The sequence below is a fragment of the Diabrotica undecimpunctata genome, chromosome 10 (genome assembly GCF_040954645.1).
Source record: "Diabrotica undecimpunctata isolate CICGRU chromosome 10, icDiaUnde3, whole genome shotgun sequence".
Classification (NCBI taxonomy): Eukaryota; Metazoa; Arthropoda; class Insecta; order Coleoptera; family Chrysomelidae; genus Diabrotica; species Diabrotica undecimpunctata.
Genome location: NC_092812.1, coordinates 45,209,544 through 45,229,848, shown reverse-complemented (window position 1 = coordinate 45,229,848; position 20,305 = coordinate 45,209,544). Strand labels below are relative to the sequence as shown.

The 20,305-nt window shown below is 33.2% G+C and overlaps 2 protein-coding genes across 4 annotated transcripts in view; both read right to left on the bottom strand.

Annotated features, from left to right (window-relative positions):
- Positions 1-16,652, bottom strand: part of Nf1 (neurofibromin 1) — a 77,338-nt gene extending 60,686 nt beyond the window's left edge. For all 3 annotated transcript variants that reach the window (XM_072546790.1, XM_072546791.1, XM_072546792.1), the window contains exons 1-6: positions 16,507-16,652; positions 15,930-16,073; positions 15,118-15,316; positions 9,937-10,403; positions 9,475-9,717; positions 8,590-9,417 (exon numbers count right to left, since the gene is read on the bottom strand). In XM_072546790.1, the coding sequence (XP_072402891.1) occupies positions 8,590-9,417; positions 9,475-9,717; positions 9,937-10,403; positions 15,118-15,316; positions 15,930-16,073; positions 16,507-16,566 (1,941 nt within the window). In that variant the 5' untranslated portion in view covers positions 16,567-16,652. The remainder of the gene's footprint in view (positions 1-8,589; positions 9,418-9,474; positions 9,718-9,936; positions 10,404-15,117; positions 15,317-15,929; positions 16,074-16,506) is intronic.
- On the bottom strand, positions 1,959-7,347 carry LOC140452212 (uncharacterized). Its single transcript, XM_072546327.1, has 3 exons — positions 7,173-7,347; positions 2,443-2,573; positions 1,959-2,148 (listed from the first exon to the last, which is right to left on the bottom strand). The coding sequence occupies exons 1-3, from the start codon at positions 7,345-7,347 to the stop codon at positions 1,978-1,980; spliced, it is 477 nt and encodes a 158-aa protein (XP_072402428.1). The 3' UTR covers positions 1,959-1,977.
- Positions 16,653-20,305: the final 3,653 nt, after the last annotated feature.

Below are 20,305 nucleotides of genomic sequence, written 5' to 3'. Positions count from 1 at the left end.
GACATATCTGTACAATTTTACAAGTATTATAGGTAGATTACATGGTTACAAATAAGATATTTTTACATAATAGTACTAAAACGTAAACAATTTTATACAAAAAAATTAAATCTTATTGAATACATCCATAACTTTGAAATAGTCTATTAAGTTCTTTGAATTACTATTTTGACCTAGAACAACTGATAAATTTGAATCTATGTTATAAAGAAATTGTTGATGTTTGAATTTGTCACATTCAATAATAAATAGGTTTTGTTAAGTTTGTATAGCAGTGCTCGCTTATTGGTGGGTTACTTTTTGAAAATAGGTAAGAGTGTGTGAGTTTAGTATGACCTAATCGTAATCAGTTAACTTCACTCTTTTCATGGCAATTTTTGTAGAAAGGTTTGTCTCTATAACTGTATCTTTAATTTGTCGTTGTTTAGACGTTGATGTTTGCCATGCTTTATGCCAGACTTCCAAGATTTTTGCCTTAATAGAAAGTTTTATTACATCTTCTGGTCCACACTTTTATATTATTTTCGAGTCCGCACTAGACACTGCACTACGCGCACTTAAGTCTACCTCTCCATTTCCGGGAATACCCACAAGGGAAGGAATATGAAGTCAACTGTTCTACATTTTTCTTGAGATATGCAAAGTTCTGATTTGATTATTTGTTCAACTGGGTGTTTAGGGTATACTCGTTGAAGTGAAGTAATCGAACTCAGAGAATCGGAAAGAATCACCGCTTTAACGATATTGGCATTATTAATAAATTTAATTGCTCGATAAAGTACCTGCAAACATTTTGGAGAAATTTTCTTAAGATTGCAGTATATTTGACAAAATAGTTTTTATTACCGAGGGATGTATTTCTGACTTATTTTATTTGCTCAAATATACATTACATTGTGGTATATTGATTGACCAAGGGGTATGAGGATTGGCGATGTTTGGTTCGAATATATCTTGAAAATCAACGTTTAATAGGTGTACTTGTAAATGCTCGTAGTACGATTCTTATGGTATTAGGAATTGTATCTAGTGATTTTAAAAGAGATTTTGTGGCTGAGGAATAAGCGATACAGTCTGTCCCAAACCCTTCTTTCAATGCGTCACTAATTTTGCCGTCATATAGGATTTTAAGAATGTCGAGAATTATTGCATGACATTTTAGTTAAATTTGACAGTTGTAGGATCGTATTCTCTCTTTTTCTAATTGAAAATAATTTAATAATTTTAATATTAGTCGTTGTTCTTTCTCGATATATTCCGGTATATTTAAAATATTTTTATGTAAATACAAAATTTTCACTGTAAAATCTCTGATAATACTAACCTGGAATGAAAATTATCATTTTATCAGTTGACATTGTGAAAGTACTGTCACGATCGAGACAATCTGCGTCAAATTATATTTATGCGCATCGTTGATTGGATATCTATTTAGCGTATTCTAAACTACAACCAATTATACATCCGTAAGTAGAATTAGCTTTACGATAAATCATTTTCTAAGTTCTATGTATAATAATCACAGACTCACGTTTTTTTCTGTCACTTCTAGCTTAATGTGTTAGAGAGAATTCGATCAACTATGACGCACTGAAAGAAGGGTTTGGGACGAACTATACATCCATAATCCAGTTTAGGCCTGATTAACGATTTGTATACTAATAATTATTGTATATTCTGTTTCATAATGCTTTTAAAATATTTATTCTCTCATGACAACTTAACTGTAATTGCTTTTTATATGTTCTCGCCGTATTAGGTTGTTGTCCAAACGCATTCCTAAAAATTTAATAAGAGGATCGACTGTTATTGGTTTTTTGTATAACGTAATAATTGGCGTGATATTTATATTTGTTGTTTTTACAAAACTATGACTCCTTTGTATCAATATCTGTAGAGTAGAAGAGGGCGAGTTAAGTTCCACAGGACTCAGGCCACAATTGACCCATTATGCATCCTCCCAGGGAGCTGTCGTCCTTAGCTCATTGTCCATCCTGCCATTTCTAGGAAGGTGGACAAGTCACCAGGGGACATCTCCCTTATGTGGGCAGGTGTGGGCCAGGACTCGCCGAACGCGTACTCTCGTATTAACGATAACTCCGGGCAATCACATAGGACATGTTCTACAGTTTCGTCTTCTCGTTCACACTTCATAGAGGTGTGTCTACCACATGCATAGAGGTGTGTCTACCAGCCTAGTGTGTGGAGGTGTTTGCTTACTTGACAATGACCAGTTAAAAAATCAACTGTCAAGAGTAGGTTTTTCCTGGTCATTTTCAAGTACTTCTTTGATGCTGACTTTTCAAGGTTACTTAGATTACATCCTTGCCCTTCTTCCCATCTTTTCACGGTTTGCGTGTGGGAGTGACATTTGACAATTTACGCGATTGTTGTAGTTGACCAACCAAAAAGATCTCCAGGTCCTAAGAGTCTTAGGCCTGCCGCCTTTCTAGTCAATCGGTCAGCAATGTGGTTGCCTTTATTTCTACTGTGTACTTTAACCCACCTCAGGATGCTGGTACATGATGTGAGTCTATTCAAGGTTAGTAGCGCTTCTCTGCTATCTGTGCAGACTATTATAGTTTTCAAGGTTATACCTTTTTCGGTTATCTCTTTTGCGGCTATGGAGATACCAGCCAGTTCTGTCCGAACTACGCTGGCATTTTTGCCCATACCCCACTTTATTCTTAGGTTCAGTGATCAGGAGTATATCCCGCATCCTGAGCCTTCTTCGATTTTGGAGACATCGGTGTATATGCAGTACGCATTTGCCACGTTTGTCTCCCTATACTGTCTTGTTTCGATTTTGTATGGTTGGTCAAAGACAAACTTTGGTTTAATTGAATGGCTGCCTGCCTGTAGCCGGGGTAGCGCATCCAGCTCTCCCCGCCAGGAACGAGTTCTCAATTGTACATCAAACTTTGCACTAGCTGAGCGCAGTCGCATTATTGTCACCAGCGCCACCTCTTTGACACAAAAGTCTAGAGGCGTGATGCCAATGACCAACTGTTATATTTAGTTTGTTAATCGTTGTTGCCTGTAGCACTTTTGGTACCCAAACAATAGCTCCGTAAGTTAGCATTAGCCTAATGACACAGCAGACCCAAGCGATCACCCCCCTTGGCGAATTCGTCGACATTGTTCATAGGCAATATATGCTAATCTTTTAGCTCCACCATCTAACTGTGAGTTCCATGTTAATTTCCTGTCGAGGGTAATACCAAGGTACTTCAGCTCGTCAGAAAAGTTTAGACTGTAGTTTAGAATCCAAGGGGGCATTAAGCCCTTGATTCTTGTTTTTCTGGTGAAGAGGACCATCTTTGTCTTCTTAGGATTTTTAGTAGAAAAATGACTCTCTTTTTTGTAATAGAAAATTCAAAGCCAGTTTTCTGAGACTATATTTCCAGTATATTTATAAAGCTTTGTAAACATTTTATCACACTAACATATTATTTCTCTTTGTAAATACCGCTAAATCGTCAGTACCGTGCTTTTAAAGGTTTTTCTATGTTTTTCAAAATATCATTAATCCCTATTAGGACGAGTGTTGGGCTAATAACACACCCTTGTGGTAAGCAGTGAATTTTCGAGCAAGAATTTGAAACTCTTATCCGAACAGTCCCATTGGTTAAAAAATTGTTGATGAACGATAAACAATTTCCCTGGATATTCCACTAATAAAACGTTTTTAGAATGCTGTGTTTCCTGGCAATATTAACGGCATTTTTTAAGTAAAAAAATATCGCTGTACATTTTCAAACGATTACAGTACAGAAACATGTACAGTTACAAACGATTCCATAATATCGATTTCAAGTTCCAGAATGTTACCAGCCGTTGATCGATTCTGTCTAAATCTGTTTTGCTCAGTAATCAGTAATCGATTTCTTTCCAATGTCCATATTAAACTACTGTTAACGATTTTCCCTAGAAGTTTGCACATGGAACAAGTAATTGAGATTGGCCTGTAGGACTACACTATATATTGATTTTTTGTCTTTTAAAAGAGGTAGGACGTAGGAATTAGTCGATATTGAAGGGAAACGCTGTTGCTCCATATGAAATTAAATATATCAAGTATATGATATTTGGCCGAAAGATGTTTTAGAAATATGGTTTGGATCTCATCGGGTCCAGAACAAGCATCTTTAAGGCTTGAAAGTGCTGAATTAAGTTCTTGAAATGTAATGCGACTATTCATTGCTACATTAGGAAGAGTATATAGGTTTCAGATGATAAATGTGAAAGTCTGCACGGGGATTTTTGTCGATTGAGAGGCTTTCGTAAAAATTAGCTAGAACGTTTGCAATATCTTCATCTGTGGATATTATTTTATTTTGTACTTTTAAGTGTTTGATAAAAGTCATCTGCGGGTTACCACAGATTTTTCAATTTTTTTGGCAGACTTCCTTAGAGCTAGTTGTGTTATTTATTTCCGATTCAAACTTCTGCCATGACTTATTTTTAGCTTGCGTTATAGTAAGTTGCGCTTTTGCCTTTAATTTTGTTTTGCGGTGTCTTATATTATTTTGTTTTGCGGTTTTATAATTATTAAAAGCAAGTCTAGTGTTTTTTATGACCTCTTCGCATTCTTTAGACCACTACGGTACTGGTGTACGTCCCTCTTTACATTTTACCAATGTGCAATATAGCACTTTCTAAAATTGACATTTACTGCTTTAATGGTTTCGTCAATATCATTGGTTATTTGGGCCCTGGATATGTGACTATCAATATATTGAGAAATTGAGTCATGGTTGAGATTCGTAATAACGATCAATTCCTAATGTGGGAAAGTGATCACTTCCATATGTATAAGGCAATACTTCCCAGACCCAAAACCATCTTCTTCTTCTTCTTAAAGTGCCTATCCGTTCCGGACGTTGGCGATCATCACGGCTATCTTCACTTTGCTTATTGCAGCGCGGAACAGTTCAGTGGTAGTCGTGTTATACCACTTTCGCAAATTTTGAAGCCAGGAAATGCGTCTTCTTCCCGGTCCTCTTACCATTTACTTTCCCTTGGAGAATCAGCTGGAGAAGGCCGTAACGTTCTTGATTTCTCATTACATGACCTAGATATTCCAACTTTTTAGTTTTGACGGTCATGAGAATTTCACATTCTTTCCCCATTCTACGCAGGACCTCCACATTAGTAACTCTGTCAACCCAGGATATACGTAAGATGCGCCTATAACACCACATTTCGAAAGCTTCGAGCCGATTCATAGATGCAACAGTCAGTGTCCATGCTTCCATTCCGTAGAGCAGAACTGTGAATATGTAGCAGTTCAATAGACGGCATTTTGTTTTTAATGATATGTCTCGACTGTTGAAAATAGTTCTCATTCTAACGAATGCTGCTTTTGCTTTTATTATTCGCTGTTTAATTTCTGTTGAGTGGTCCCATTGGCTATTTAAATTGGTGCCTAGATATGTATATTGCTCGACTCTTTCGATATTCTGTTGGTTGATTGTAAGTTGAGCGTTTAGTATTGGTTTTTTACTAATTGTCATAAATTTGGTTTTCTTTATGTTAAGAGCTAGTCCGTATCTGTTGCTGACTTCTGTTATGCGATTTGTTAATATCTGTAAGTCATTCAGATTATCGGCAAAAACTATAGTGTCATCTGCATATCTAATGTTATTCAACCATTCACCGTTTATTAGTATTCCTTTCGCACAACCGTCTAAAGCTTCCTTAAATACCCATTCAGAATAAATATTGAACAACAATGGAGACAAAATACAGCCCTGTCGTACTCCACGTTCTATTGCAATTTTATCAGTTAACTGGTCTTCTATTTTGATTTTGGCCGTTTGATTGTAGTAAATGTTTCTGATAATTCTAAGATCTTTGTTGTCAATTCCAATTTCTTGCATTAGAGTCATTAATTTGTCATGTTTTACTCTGTCAAATGCCTTCTGGTAATCTATAAAGCATACGTATATATCACAATTCACATCCCTGCATCTCTGAAATAGCACCTGTACAGCAAAAAGGGCCTCCCGTGTTCCCAGAGCATCACGAAATCCGAATTGTGTTCTTGTTAGTTGTTCCTCACATTTTGTATATATTCTTTTGTGGATGACCTTTAGAAATGTTTTAAGTAAATGGCTCATAAGGCTTATAATTCTATAGTCTTCGCACTTTCTCGCATTGGGTTTTTTTGGAAGATTTATAAAAGTTGACACTAACCACTCTTGGGGAACCACGCCCGTATCATATATACTGTTAAATATATTTGTCAACCATTTTATGCCAGATTAAATCTAATATGGTTACCATCATTTCAAAAGTTTAGATGAAAATCTGTAATAATGTTCTCTAATATTTAGCCCCTTAAATTTTTATCTTGTGAGCTCCAAATTGTATTATGGCTATTCAGGCAACCTAAAATTATGCGTGGTGTGGGTATCTGATCAAGAAGTTTGTTAAGGTCTTCGTACCTAACTTATATGTTAGGAGACAAGTAAATATTACAGATTATTATTAATATTACAATACAATATATTACAGTAAATATTACAGATGTAGAATTTCCTATGTGATTCTGATATTTTTACAGCAATATCTTCGAGATTTGTTGTGAGTTGAAAAGCTTCATGGTCTATTGATTTTTTTTACCAAAAATTGCGACTCCTCTACTAGCTCGATTGGTGGTTTGATCTATCCTTACGGAAACAGTTAAATTGTTTTGGTGGATATATATTGGAAAGAGTAAGGTTAGTTTCTTGTAGGCATATTATTGATGGGTAGTATTCTGATTGAATAATTTGAAGCATAGGTAGACGATGGAATAGTCCCTCAATACTCCACTGTAGTATAAAGTTGAAAATTATGCATCGAGGGATGATAATTCAATATTTGTAATGTAGTTTTAACGATGTTTTATAGTTTTGTCTGATATGTATGGATAAGATATGGTTAACAGATTTATTAGGACAAGAAAATCGGATGTATATTCCTTGACAATTTCTATAAGTGATTAATTGCTTTGGGTGTTTTCAATTAGCATCATGAGTTGATCATAGAATAGAACTGATATGGAGTTTTCATTCATAAATAATTTAAGAGAGTCAGAGGTTGGTGCTGTGTGTTTGGATTTTTTTGGTTTTTGGGTTTTGATTTTGTAAGAGATGGGTGGGGAGTTAATAATTGAGTATTTGCACTTGCATTTAAGATTTTCGATGGGGGAGATAATGTTTCTTTAATGCTTCTTTTCACGGATGAACGGGGCGATTCTTTCATAATTTCGAGTGAAGCTTGTGGATTCTTTTCTTCCCACGGTTTTTCAGTTGAAGTTTTAGTGGAAATGTTCTCATTGGCAATTGTAGTTCTTTTCATTTCAGTAGGCAGTTATAAAGTTTCTGGAGTACAAGAAATTGAAGATGGTTTTGCGGTATGTAAATATTTTGATCTCCTACTCCAACTTGATGTAATTGGCTACCAATATCGATAGAAGACTGTGATTTTGGCGTTGAAATAGGACTCGATACTAATTGCTTACATGTGTAACAAGTCAGATTGTCTTGAGATAAGACAATTCTGTAGGTGGTGTTATTTCAATAGAATCTGGGATAGTGATGCGGACTGACAAATACTTGTCTTCTGAAGCTTAATATGTGGTAAAACTCTTGTAGTATATCATCGATTTTTAAGAGAGTTATAGAGAAAACGAGGTTTAAGCTCATCTCTTTTTTATTCCCGGATAAGTACATCATGTAGGATTGTTGGACAGACGTTGGATAACACTAGTCTTTCTGCTGGTGTTATAAGTCTTCTAGCTCATAAGATTTCTCCTTGCACTTCAGTAGAACCATATTTCGCATAAATTCATTTAAGGTGAGTTTACTATTTAGGTACATACATATTCTTTTATTGGATAAACGAGAAGAAAATAAAATATTTTTTGGATTAATTAAAGTGCCTAGCCGGGATCAAATAATCCTGAAGACGGGCGTTATAGCACTAAAAATAATCGCTTGATCTTTAGTAGGAAACCTCTGCTGTTAATGAATAAGATTTGTACATTCAAGAAACGTTCTATATAGAGACATCTGTCGACATACCAATTATTTTTCACAGTAGCAGAAAAATAGTACCCCTCTGTCCCAGCAAAAAACAATACTGGTTGTTGTTTATTATTGACAAATTTATAATTATTTACGATCGATGAATCATTCAAAAACCTAATAAATCCAGTTTAGAATGCGATTTTAAGTTTAACTAATAAGGAATATTTAAACTTACAGTCTTAAATAAGGTTGGTAAATCCAGTTTAGAATGCGATTTTAAGTTTAACTAATAAGGAATATTTAAACTTACAGTCTTAAATAAGGTTGGTACACTTTAACTGTAATTTATAACTTTCAATATTCGCAATTAAACACAAAAATATCAAGAGACAAACATACTGTTTACAATGTTTGTCAGGGCAGAACTCCACCTAATGTATGTTTAAAATACAATATTCTCAAGCCTTTATTGAATTAAAAATGTTGCTAGACAAGCTACTAAAACTGTAGGCAGTATGCAAATGTGTAAGATGCAGCTGTGAAAAATACTATTTATTTAAAACAAACTTACCTCTAGTTTGATGTGAGCCTGTTTACAAATAGCAATGGAGCTTCCCAGGTTCGCATAATCCTTATGCTTAGCTAGAAACGCATTCCTACATATCAAAACTTCTCTCAGCCACTTTAGAATATCGGTATAGTTCATTATTTGGTGTTGTATTAATTTCTGGGAAATAGAAAACATTACTTGGGAGCTGACATCCCAAAATGTGTTAATTGGTGCTTCTGGATTCCATACTTCAATCTTCTCTGGATGGTGGAGAACTAGTAATGCTTCCATAGCCTCTTGAGCTACCTCCGGCATTGTTGGTTGGTGGACTAAAGAAACTAAGCCATTTATAAGTTCGAGGGTAGAGCTCTGGATTTCATGGCCGGCTTTTCCTTGGTTGTTTAACATCAACATTGGATCTGCATGTACTAACCTCACCATGTAGAGAAGTAAATGCACCTCTTCTGCCCTGTCTTTAAATTTCCCTGGACAATCTTTACCTTTTAAAGTAATTTGTATCATTCTTAGTGGAGTGTGAGCTATGTATCCTTGAGAAACTTTGTTAAGTGTATCGGTAAACATTGCTCTTAATTCTGATGCTTTGCTATACACAATATCTATCTGAGGCCACCAAAATAATCTTGGTTGAGTAACTATCTTGTAAAGCGATCTTACCAACACAAAATGAAACGTTGGAGGTGAGTTTAGGCTTAAACACACTTTCAGGGCTTCATTATTGTGTGGTTTTATCCTGAATATTGATACAAAGCAGTCAATCATTAAATCCATATCTTGATATAGGTAGTTCTGTCCCCTTGAAAAAGGTTTCTGTGGATTAAATAATAGGGCCTAGAAAAAAGTGAGAAGTTAGATTACCCCGAACTGAAAATCTAACACAGACTTTACCTTTAAGTCATTTAAAATACTTTGTACTAATACGAATGTAACATTATTAGGATCCAATACTTTAATGTATGTTGAGGCTTTACAAAGTTTCACACAAGTCACTGCTGCAGCTTCTGTTAGCTGTTTACTATTACCATGGGGACTTATACATTTTTTAATATTGTCAATGAACATTTTCTTTTTACTATGACGTGGTGAACAAGGAGCGCCGCTATCAGCATTGACTATTTCTTCCAGAACTTTCTGAAAATTAAAAATATTGACATTAATCTAATACTTGCGACAACTAATAATTATAAGAGAATTGCATTGCTATGTACAGTAATGAACATTAACAAACTAAAATACAGGAAGTAGCACTGAAATCAAACTTAATATTTATGATTACAAGCAATAAAAAAATAATTAAAACAAAAGGAAAGCACATTCTACTCTAACAGAGTAAAAAGGGTGAGTACTTACTGGAGCAAGTATTAATAACATTATTTGAAGAGACCAAACTGCAGACCTTCCTTTTTTATTATCTCCAAAAGCATCCAATATATCAAAAAGTTGTTCAGCACACTTAGCCATATCTTCATTGGGATTTTTTTGTAACTCAGCAAACTCGTATGGATAGGTATCCATCCAATTCCATATAGCCTTTTCCAATGAAGTTACGAGCATAAGATGTGCAGTTTTTTTCAGCAGACGAAATTTTGATATAGCTTCCACAAAAAGTCGACTTAACCTGCTCACATCCACATTAATGTATTGTATTAGTTCTATATCACTAAAATCAGGGTTTTCATCTGGACATGAAGCTAGCTCCTGTAGTTTTGAGGATATACGGTTAAATACTGCGTTAAAAAAATTTACACTCAGAGCAAATAACACCTTACTTGCCAACTGTTTTATTGCATGTACATTTGGATTATCACTAGGCATATCTATAACAAAACAATTACTAATATTTTTATGATTACGGTTTTGATTATAATTAACACCTTCACTATGTCACCAGTTGAAAGACTGGTAACTACATTTACTTAAAACATGGCTAATGATAAAGACATGTATATTGTATATCCATCTTGCAATTAGCACAAAAACTAAACCTGTTGGTAGAAATTAACATTATAGGTACTTATTTTCTTGTCATAAAGATATCTGTCTTATATAAGGATAATTTACTACCAGACAGATCATGCTGGTAACGCATACAAGTAATTTTTTTCTAATATGGGATTATCAGACGAATTTATCTGGTATAAGGTAATTTAGTTTGTTAGTTTCAGTTGTCTTATTTAAGCAATAGTGTTTAATATTATTAACAGATTAAAAATTAAAATTAAAAAACAGATAAATTATTAAATTTAGCTTTACAAAGTACCATTACAAATGAACAGAGCAGGTCGTGTATAGAATCTACCCAAAATTTAGATCTACACATAATATCGATTATAAATACCTTTAATGATTCAGATAAAGAACCTTTTGGCAAGAAATAATTAGGACTGTGATCCTAATTAACTCCTTCTGAATCTTCAACTAGTACTCACATGAGGACAAAGATTATGAAATCAGTTCTGAGAGTGATAATGAGCTTAAAAATGCAAGTAAGTAAGCAAAGTAAACTAGAAAAGCAAGCACTGAAAAAAGGAGAAATTGTATGGAATATGAATACTATAAAAATCTGAGGAAAAGAATGAAAAATAAAGATGCCAATAGAAAGGTAACTAAAGTCACTACAAACTGTGATATATGTGAGGGAAAACCAGTTTTATGTTTAAACATAATACATCAATTTTAATATTTATATTAATAATATTAGCATTTATAATACATATTTTGTGAACAATATTTTACAAATAATGTGAAAAGGAAATTCAGAGAGATTTTGTGCTATGTAGAAGAAGCCAGCTAAAGAGGTACTGTAAAGTGATAAATAGTGAGTGTATAGCTAGTCAACACCGGCCGGTGATAGTAGATGCAGAGATAACAGTGAAGCGAAAAGGAACGCAAGTAGGACACCAGAAAGTAAAGTGGTGGAAGTCAAAGGATAATGATTTGGCATGGGTTTTTAAGAGTAGAGTGCTAGAAGAATTTGAGGAAAAAATATGGTAAATGACTGATGGGAAGCCAACAGCAAAGTGTTATTACAAGTAGAAAAGGAAATACTAGAAAAAACATCTGGTAAAGGGTCTCCTAGAGACAAAGAAACTTGGCGTTGGAACAATGAAGTGCATCGGAAGGATAGGGAGAAGAAAAAGCCTAGAAAGAGGTATGAAAGGTCTAAAAGAGAGGAAGATAAAGATTTATACAAGGTAGCAAAGAGGAAAAGCAAAATGTACTGTAGCTACTGCTAAGGAAAGGTTGTCTGCACAACTGTATGCAGAGTTGGAAACACCCAAGGAGATGAAAAGTTATACAGAGACAAGGCATCAAAGAACTTGACTCATGTGTAACAGATTAAGAATGGGGATGGAAAAGTGTTAAGAACAGATGTTGAAATACAGCAAAGATGGTATGAGTATTTTAGAAAGTTGCTAAATGAAGAACACCAGAGGGGAGACAGAAGATAAGGGATCCCAAATGAGAATGTAATACTGGGAATAGCTAGAGATGAGGTTGTCGAGGCGTTAACTAGGATGAAGAATGGTAAGCCAGTAGGACCTGATGGAATACCTTTGGAGCTTTGGATGGGTCTAAGAGAGAAAGGGGTTGATGTTTTGTGGCAAATGATGAGGATATATGAGGAGGAAAGGATGCCAATGTATGAAGAGATAGTGTGATGGTATCATTGTATAAAGATATCTGTAGAGAAGAGACACATTGATAAGTGAGAAACAGTTTGGGTTTATACCTAGTAAGGAGGACAACAACTGCATTTGCTTTGAGACAGCCGATAGAAAAATATGGCGAGAAAAAAAAAGCTAAACTTGGTATTTATAGATCTTGAGAAGGCATATCACACAGTTTCTAGGCAAGAGCTATGGAGATGTATGACAGAGAAATGGGTTCCTGAGAATTATGTAAGGCTTGTGAAAAATATGTATGAGGGACCATAAACCAAAGTAAGGATTTGTGTCGGATTGGCCGAAAGTTTTCCAGTGATGGTTTGTTTGCATCAAGGCTCTTCCCTGTTGAGTCCCTACCTCTCTTATGGATCTACTGACAGAAGGTAAGGGAGGAGCTCCATGGTCAATGCTCTTTGCTGATGATATCGTGTTAGTAGAGGAGAGCAAATAAATGCTGAAGGAGAAGTTGGAAGGTTGGAGAAGGGCTACTGAAGATGGAGGACTTAAGGTTAGCAGGTCGAAAATGGAGTATATGTGGTTGAGAGGAAGAGGATTGGTTGGGGACATCGAATTGCTTGGAGAAAAACTAGGATGAGTAGAATTGAACTAACTTGGCTCCTACATAACGGAAAATGGGGCGCTAGATTGAGAAATTGTCCAAAGGATACAGGCTGCTTGGTTTAACTGGAAGCAAATGAGCGGGGTATTCTGTGATCGAAAAATCAGGGAAGGGCTGAAAGGAAAGATATACAAGAGTGTCATCCTTGTCTAGGGTCATGCATTGAGAGAATTCGTGTACCCTCCAATGTAAAGACATTTTCTGGACCCTGGTCTACCTGGCCTTTCGGCAAACGACCGTTAGCGGAACCTCTACACCTATGAGTCCGACACCATTTGAGAGTGGCGTGATTACATGAAGTGGCTCACGGCTAAAGTGGCTACACGGGGCTCCACCCTCCCCGTAGTACCTGTGTTGCGGTACGCACACCCTCCGTTAATTCCCCCCCGGGGTGGCTAGGTGAGCGCAGGTCAAGGCTCGACCCCGCACTCTTGACAGGTCGCCGCTGAGGAGCTCTCCTCTGCCACTAACAAATCTCCCAGGATGGAAAAGCTGAGGAAGGAGAAGAAGATGCATCCACAATTAAAATAATACTAGTTTACCAACATGATGACAGAAAGCGATAAAAAGGTACTTTGATAGTTTATTAAACAAAGAATTTGACAAGAAACCAGTACATCTAACAGAGATAGTAACAGCAATAGAGACCAAAATACTAAATGAGAAAGTTGTTCAAGCACTTGCACCAGATGATATTCCTGGTGAAGTATGGACAGCTTTAGGAGAGACAGGAACAAGTTGGCTAATAGGTTTTTTTAATAGAATTATGGAAGTGGGACAAATTCCAGACGAATTGAGAATCAGTATATTAGTCCCGTTTACAAGAAGAAAGGAGATTTTCAACAATGCACAAACTACAGAGATATAAAACTACTTAGTTACATCATGAAAATATGGGAGAGAGTAATTGATAGGCTGATTCAGGAAGAAACAGAAATATCTCAAAATCACTTTTGGATTTATTTAAGGCAGATAAGCAACAGAAACAATTTTCATTATAAGGTAGCTAATGGAAACATACAGGAATAAAGAAACAAACTGAGGACTTTTGCAATCAAGTTTCAGTTTTTGTTTTACCAGATAGAATAATCTAGTACTAATATAATTTTTCACAAATGTGTGTGTTACTTGCATATAAACAGGCACTCAAATTTCTTAAGTACTAACAGTCTATTTCAACTGGTTTGTACAAATATAAAAATTTAGAGTAACAATCATTTATGACTGGTAGGCACATAATATAAGGTTGATATTTTTCGTTATCACAGCAAGGTGTTAAATGAGCAAAGTTAACAAGGTAAGGATATACTTGAAGCACAGAAACTGCCACAGTTTTAAGAAACACATCTAGTTAGTACAACTCTGTTTTTTTAGTTCAGTCCACTATTGTTTTAAATAGTCTTTTCTATTAATTCTAATGCTACAAATATTTTTAAATTTGTTTAGATATTTTTATCATTATTTGATTTTTGTAATCTAAAAGTTTATTTTAGATCTACAGCTTTAACTGCCAAATTGATATCATGTAAAGGATATTGTAGGTTCTTAATGTCCCCTGAATGATACTGTGGTGTGGTTGGATTAACTAATAAATAAACTGTTAAGTTTAATTGCCTTATTAGAATCTTTCATTCCTTCTGTGAATTCTTTCTTTTTTGGTCAAAGTTAAACAATATAAGGGAAAGTATACATCCAAACTATATTAACTTTTTAATACAAATTGCCTTATTTTGTTATAGATTGTAAAATATTGTTACTATCTGGGGCCACTACAAATTAACAATAGTGATTATATATGTTTATTGTGCAATCCCAACTCTTAAACAGATTTAATAATTATTTCATGATTAATTAGTTATTAAATGCCTTTTCATACTAGAAAAAAACACAGAAAATGTGTTATTTGATACAAGTAAGTTTGGCGTAATATTTACATGTTAAAATTCACCTTTTTTTGTGCAACAGTAAGCATAAAGAGCCACACTCTTTGCTATTTTGGTAGATAATCAATTCAGATTTGAATATTGAATTTATACCCTACACTTGTAGTATAAAATACAAATTTTTGGATTTAAGTTTGGTCAATTTGCCTTTAATTTTCTGACATTAGCTCTTTTGACTATTTGCTTTCCTAGTTTGTACTATTTTTTTGTTTAAATACCTTCAAAGGCCTATTTCTACAATATAAAATTCTACCAAATATAAATCTATTGTAAGACAAAATGGTACAAACATTTTACTTACCTTTAGCTACTAAGAAAGTACATATTTCCTTCAATAAACATTTTAAATTGTTGTTTTCTTCCATGGTTAAAGTAATTGAGTCTTTTGGTTGAATACTGAAACACTTTTCCAATGTTTCCAATACAATTATTAAACTATCAAAATAATTTTTCTCTAATTCGGGACCGTGTTTGGAGGCACTACAAGTGCCAGTTTGGTACTGTAAAAAAGACAAAATGATTATAAATAAATTAATTTTAATAATATCTTGTGAATATTTTTATTTATGAACTTTTCTTCAGCTGTTGTATTTCTTCTGTTTTCTCTTTTTTAACTGTGTTGTTTGTTATTTTTGCATTTCATGTATATTTATTTCCTTACTTCATTTATTCTTTTGTCTTGCAGCAGTTTATTTCTCTTTTTAGTATTTACATTTCAGACTATACTGATTTTCTTCTTTCCCTAATATTCCGTGCTTCTCATAAAAATTTACTTTAAGCTTTGATCACCATCTTATAAATCCTTTCTGCAATTTTTCTTGACTCTAGCTTAGTAATTTGTTAGTGACATTTATCAATCCAAACTTTCTGCTTTCTTTTGCTAGTCTTTCATTTTCATTGTTCCATTATAAATTTCTTTTCTTTTTGTTTATTTTGTGCAAAGATTTAGCTTAGATTAATCGTTCAACTTTTTATTTTGTTTAGTACTTATTATATATTATAGATCTCAATGTACATATTTTGTTTAACAAGCAGCTCGACAATGACAATAGATTTATTGTACACTAGTTAACACAAGCAACATGTATAGAAAGTTGCCAAAGAATAACTTACCAGTTCATGAATTCTTTTCAGAACTTTTACAAATCCATCTAAGACAAGTGCAAATCGGTATCTTGATATTTGTATTATGCAGTTCTTATTTTGTTCTTCATTAATACTAGAATGGGTTGTTTGAGGACCAATTCGACAGGGTAACTAAAATGAAAAATTAAATGATAATCATTAAAAGATTGTAAGAATGACCTAATATGTACAAAATAAGAAAATAGATGTAATATATCTGCTTTACTGTATGAATAACAATAACTGTAATAAATTGTGTGTATATATATATATATATATATATATATATATATATATATATATATATATATATATATATATATATATATATATATATATATTTATATACATGTATACAGTTTGTTTCCCTTAATATTCCAAGGGCACTTCATTAATTTTTAATTGTTTGAGGGCTAATTCAACTAGGTAAATAAATAGACTATTAAATCATCTATTTAAAAATTTGTATATATGAATGATGGACTAGCATGTAAATATTGATTAAAAGGTGGGCAATAGAAAAGCAAGCAAGTATTATAAACAGAGGTTTATAATAAACACTAACCTGTTCCTCAAACCTAATAATCAAAGTATTAGCCCATTCTCCAGGCTTTTGTGTTGCCATTTTCGAGAAAATGGTCTAGCTCACATCATTATGGGGTCTTCTTGAGGTTTGACATTTTAGATAGAAAGATAGGTATATAGCAAAGAAGATAGACGCTTATAGAAGACCAGTTCAAATGGGCGATTTGGTTACGGTTTAAGAGGGTGGCTGCATAAACTCACAGCGTGGTGCCGTGGCCGTCGGCTTAAAACTATCATGAAAATTTCATAATGAAATATGTAGTTAGGGGGAAGTGGGAAAGGAGTACGAACGGGTAACTTTGCATCTACGCCGAAACAAATTTCGACGCCATTGATTTGCAAACTTTTTTTTTGTTGTCTTTTTTTTGTTTTTTCACAATAAAATCATTATTGCCAATTTAAATTTTTAATTTTAAAACTTAAAAATGTATGATATTTACAATATTCAAAGTATTTATTTTTTTAATTGTATAACTTTGAATTAAAAATTGGTTTGTTCCAACACAACGAAAAACCGTCACATAACTTTTTATTATACTGTTTTTCGGCCCAGAAATTAACGAAACAATTTTAAAAAATTTCAATTTAAAAAAAAAGTATTCAATGAAACTTTTTACTAAATTATGAAATTTTCCATTTCGCCAAAACTTCCATTTCATCCATAATTTTTCAATAACAACAAAAAGCATTCCTGATTTATTTTTGAAATAACAAAATAAACTTTAACAGTACATTTTAATGAATAGTACCTATATGTGAAAGTTTTTACGCTGTATGGGTACTATTTAATCTTGTTTTAAAATAACAACTAATAGTATCTAAAACATAATTTTCACAATGAATGAATATTGGTGAAATTATTACAATATAGTCTTAAACTGATTTATACTTAAGATTTGTACATATTTCAATTAAAAATTTGAATTATAATAATTTTTCTAAAAAGATTAATTTATTAAAAGTTAAAATAATATTATTTTCTTTAAACAATTTTATAAAACGCAAAAATTTAATCCTATTCTACGACCACGCGGCATCTACATATAAAAATATCTAAAGTTGCATTTATTGCCCCACTCTTTCATATTTTAGAAGCAAACCGCTCCTTAGTGGTACCACGTGCAACACGTGCGTTCCACTCGTCCCACTTTTCTTTATCTATGTCACATCTTTTGCTATGCTCAAAAATAACAGTGAAAAATTCTTCTATAAGCGTCTATATTCTTTGTATATAGGTAGCAAGCTAGCAGGTAGCAGTCGGATTGGGCCATTTGACACTAGTGACATAATCGTTGCTGCCACGATTCTCTAACTAAAAATCGTGGGTTTTTTGAAAACATTTTGTATAGATTCACTTTAAAATAAAAACAAAACTATTTGTTAACAAGAAATATATCTCTCCAGAGAAAAATATTCAATAAAATCAATTTTAGTTCAGGTTATTTTTTTAAGTTATAATAAAGTAAAATAAAATACCAGAATACTAAACACATTAATTAAAACAATTTCAGTCAATAAAATATAGTCTAAATTATTTATTACATATTAGAATATATTTACGAAAAGTGAAGTAATAAATTAATAAGTATGTACGTAAAATAACTAATCCTATTAATATAAAAAAGTAGAATGAAAATTTCTTTTGATATTGTGCAAGGAAAGTTTTAAATAAATATTAAATTTCAATGTTTGATTTAAAGTTATTGTATTTAAATTTATATTGTATAATAATTATTTATTAAATAAATATATTAAGAATGTAAAATCAGATCAAAAACTAAATGACATTCTCCGATAAATCGGCAAATGTGGCGGCAGTGGAGAAAAGCAATTACCAACTTTGAAATTATAGTTCTGTGGTGGTGTGAACATATTTAAATAATTAAAATATTATAAAATTTGATAAAATGTAGTAATTTTTTACAATTCATTATTTATTTAACATTATGTAATATTAACTTTTACGGGAGTGAAGTAAATAATATTGTGTTAAACGTTCGAATATAGACAACCAACATTACAGTTTGCTCTTTTCTAGGTATTTTCTATATTGAATTTTTTCTGGTAAATTAATAATATCTACATACAGATGTATTAAGTATGACGCTTTTTCTTATTTGTTTAGACAGAACACCTACGAGACACTTTACACGCTGTTTCTTTCACATTATCTATTTTTAGGTATGTTTCAGAAAGAAATTATCCAGTTATGGATGAACCTTTAGCTATACTGTTTCTGTTTCTTCTTCATATTTTCATATTCGTAATGTTTAGTATTTCTTTTTCTTTTTTGATATTTCTTAATATTTCCATGGGTGTTACGTGTTGTGTTCATGATATTTTCCGAATTTTCCACATTCTTACACCGATAACATCACATCTTAAAGCAAATCTTTTCTCGGTCGGGTCCGTAATTGTCCAGGCTTCAACTCTATATAAAAGAGCAGAGAATACGTAGCATCTCAATACTCTAGTTCTAATTTCTATTACCAGTGTTATATTGTATATTACTGCTTTCATCTTATTGAAAGCGTTTCTGGCCATCTCGATGCGCCGTTTTATTTATTCATTTAGCTCACTTCCCAAGTAATTGTATCTGGGTACTTTCTCTAAAGCTTTTCCTTTAACGTAGATTGTGTTTCGTCTTCAATCTTGTTATTACTGACAATCATCAATTTGGTTTTTTTGTTTTCAGAGTCATTATATACCTCTCGCAGTACTACGTAGTGCGATCAATCAAAATTTTCAGCCCTTCTCTGCTGGTCGCAAGGAGTATTGTACTGACTGCATATCTGAGATTATTCACTAGTGTTCCGTTGATTGATGTTTTCTAGTGCCTCTATAAACATCTCTTCTGAGCTCATATTAAAAAGTAGAGATGATAGTACACATCCTTGCTGCATTCCTCTTCTTATAGGTATCTCTTTAGATTTTTGTTGGTCTACTCGTATTATGGCTTTCTGATATCTATATAAACTTGTCGGTATAAATTCATTTCTACCTCTTGAATCTATTGTCTCCATTATTTCGTCGTCTAGCTCTTTTATGTATTCTTAACATCTATTGATTTTTTCTGGACTTTCAATTATTATTTTGTTGTTTTTGTCCGTTATGTTTCCAATACCTCTTCCTGTTCCTAGTCCATATTAGTCTACAACTTTTCATCTCTTCCATTCTCTACATTCGCATTGAAGTCGCCTAAAATAATATTAACTTCCTCCTTTTTGGTTTTTCCAGTAATTTGTCTAATATTGTAAAAGCTTTTTAACCGTAAATATTATCCATAAATTCTATTATTCATTAAGAGCAACACTCCCTGATAGACCAATTGGGAAGAAAGAAGACCCATAAAAAGATGCATTGATACCATCAAAGAAGATATGAGAAACATGGGAGTACGTGTTTGGCGAAGGAAGATGATGGATAGGAAAGACTAGAGGATAATTCTTGAGGAGGCTAGGACACACATAGGGATGTAAAGTCAGAATGATGATGATGATGGTTGTCCTTAAATTTATTTTTATCTGCTTTGCATTGTTTATTATCTTCTACAAGCTTTGCACAAGAATATATAGATATGTTGTCAAATTTCGATGATGTTCCCTCACGCTCCAGTAATTAGCACGATAAACTCTATGATACCATTAAAAGAATATTATACAACAACAAAACTGACTGGAGTATGTTTGGACATGTTGGAATCATCTGTATTTAATCATTTTACGGATTCATAAGTTGTAGACTTCAGAGTCTCCAGTGTAGATTGCCTGTCTAAGATT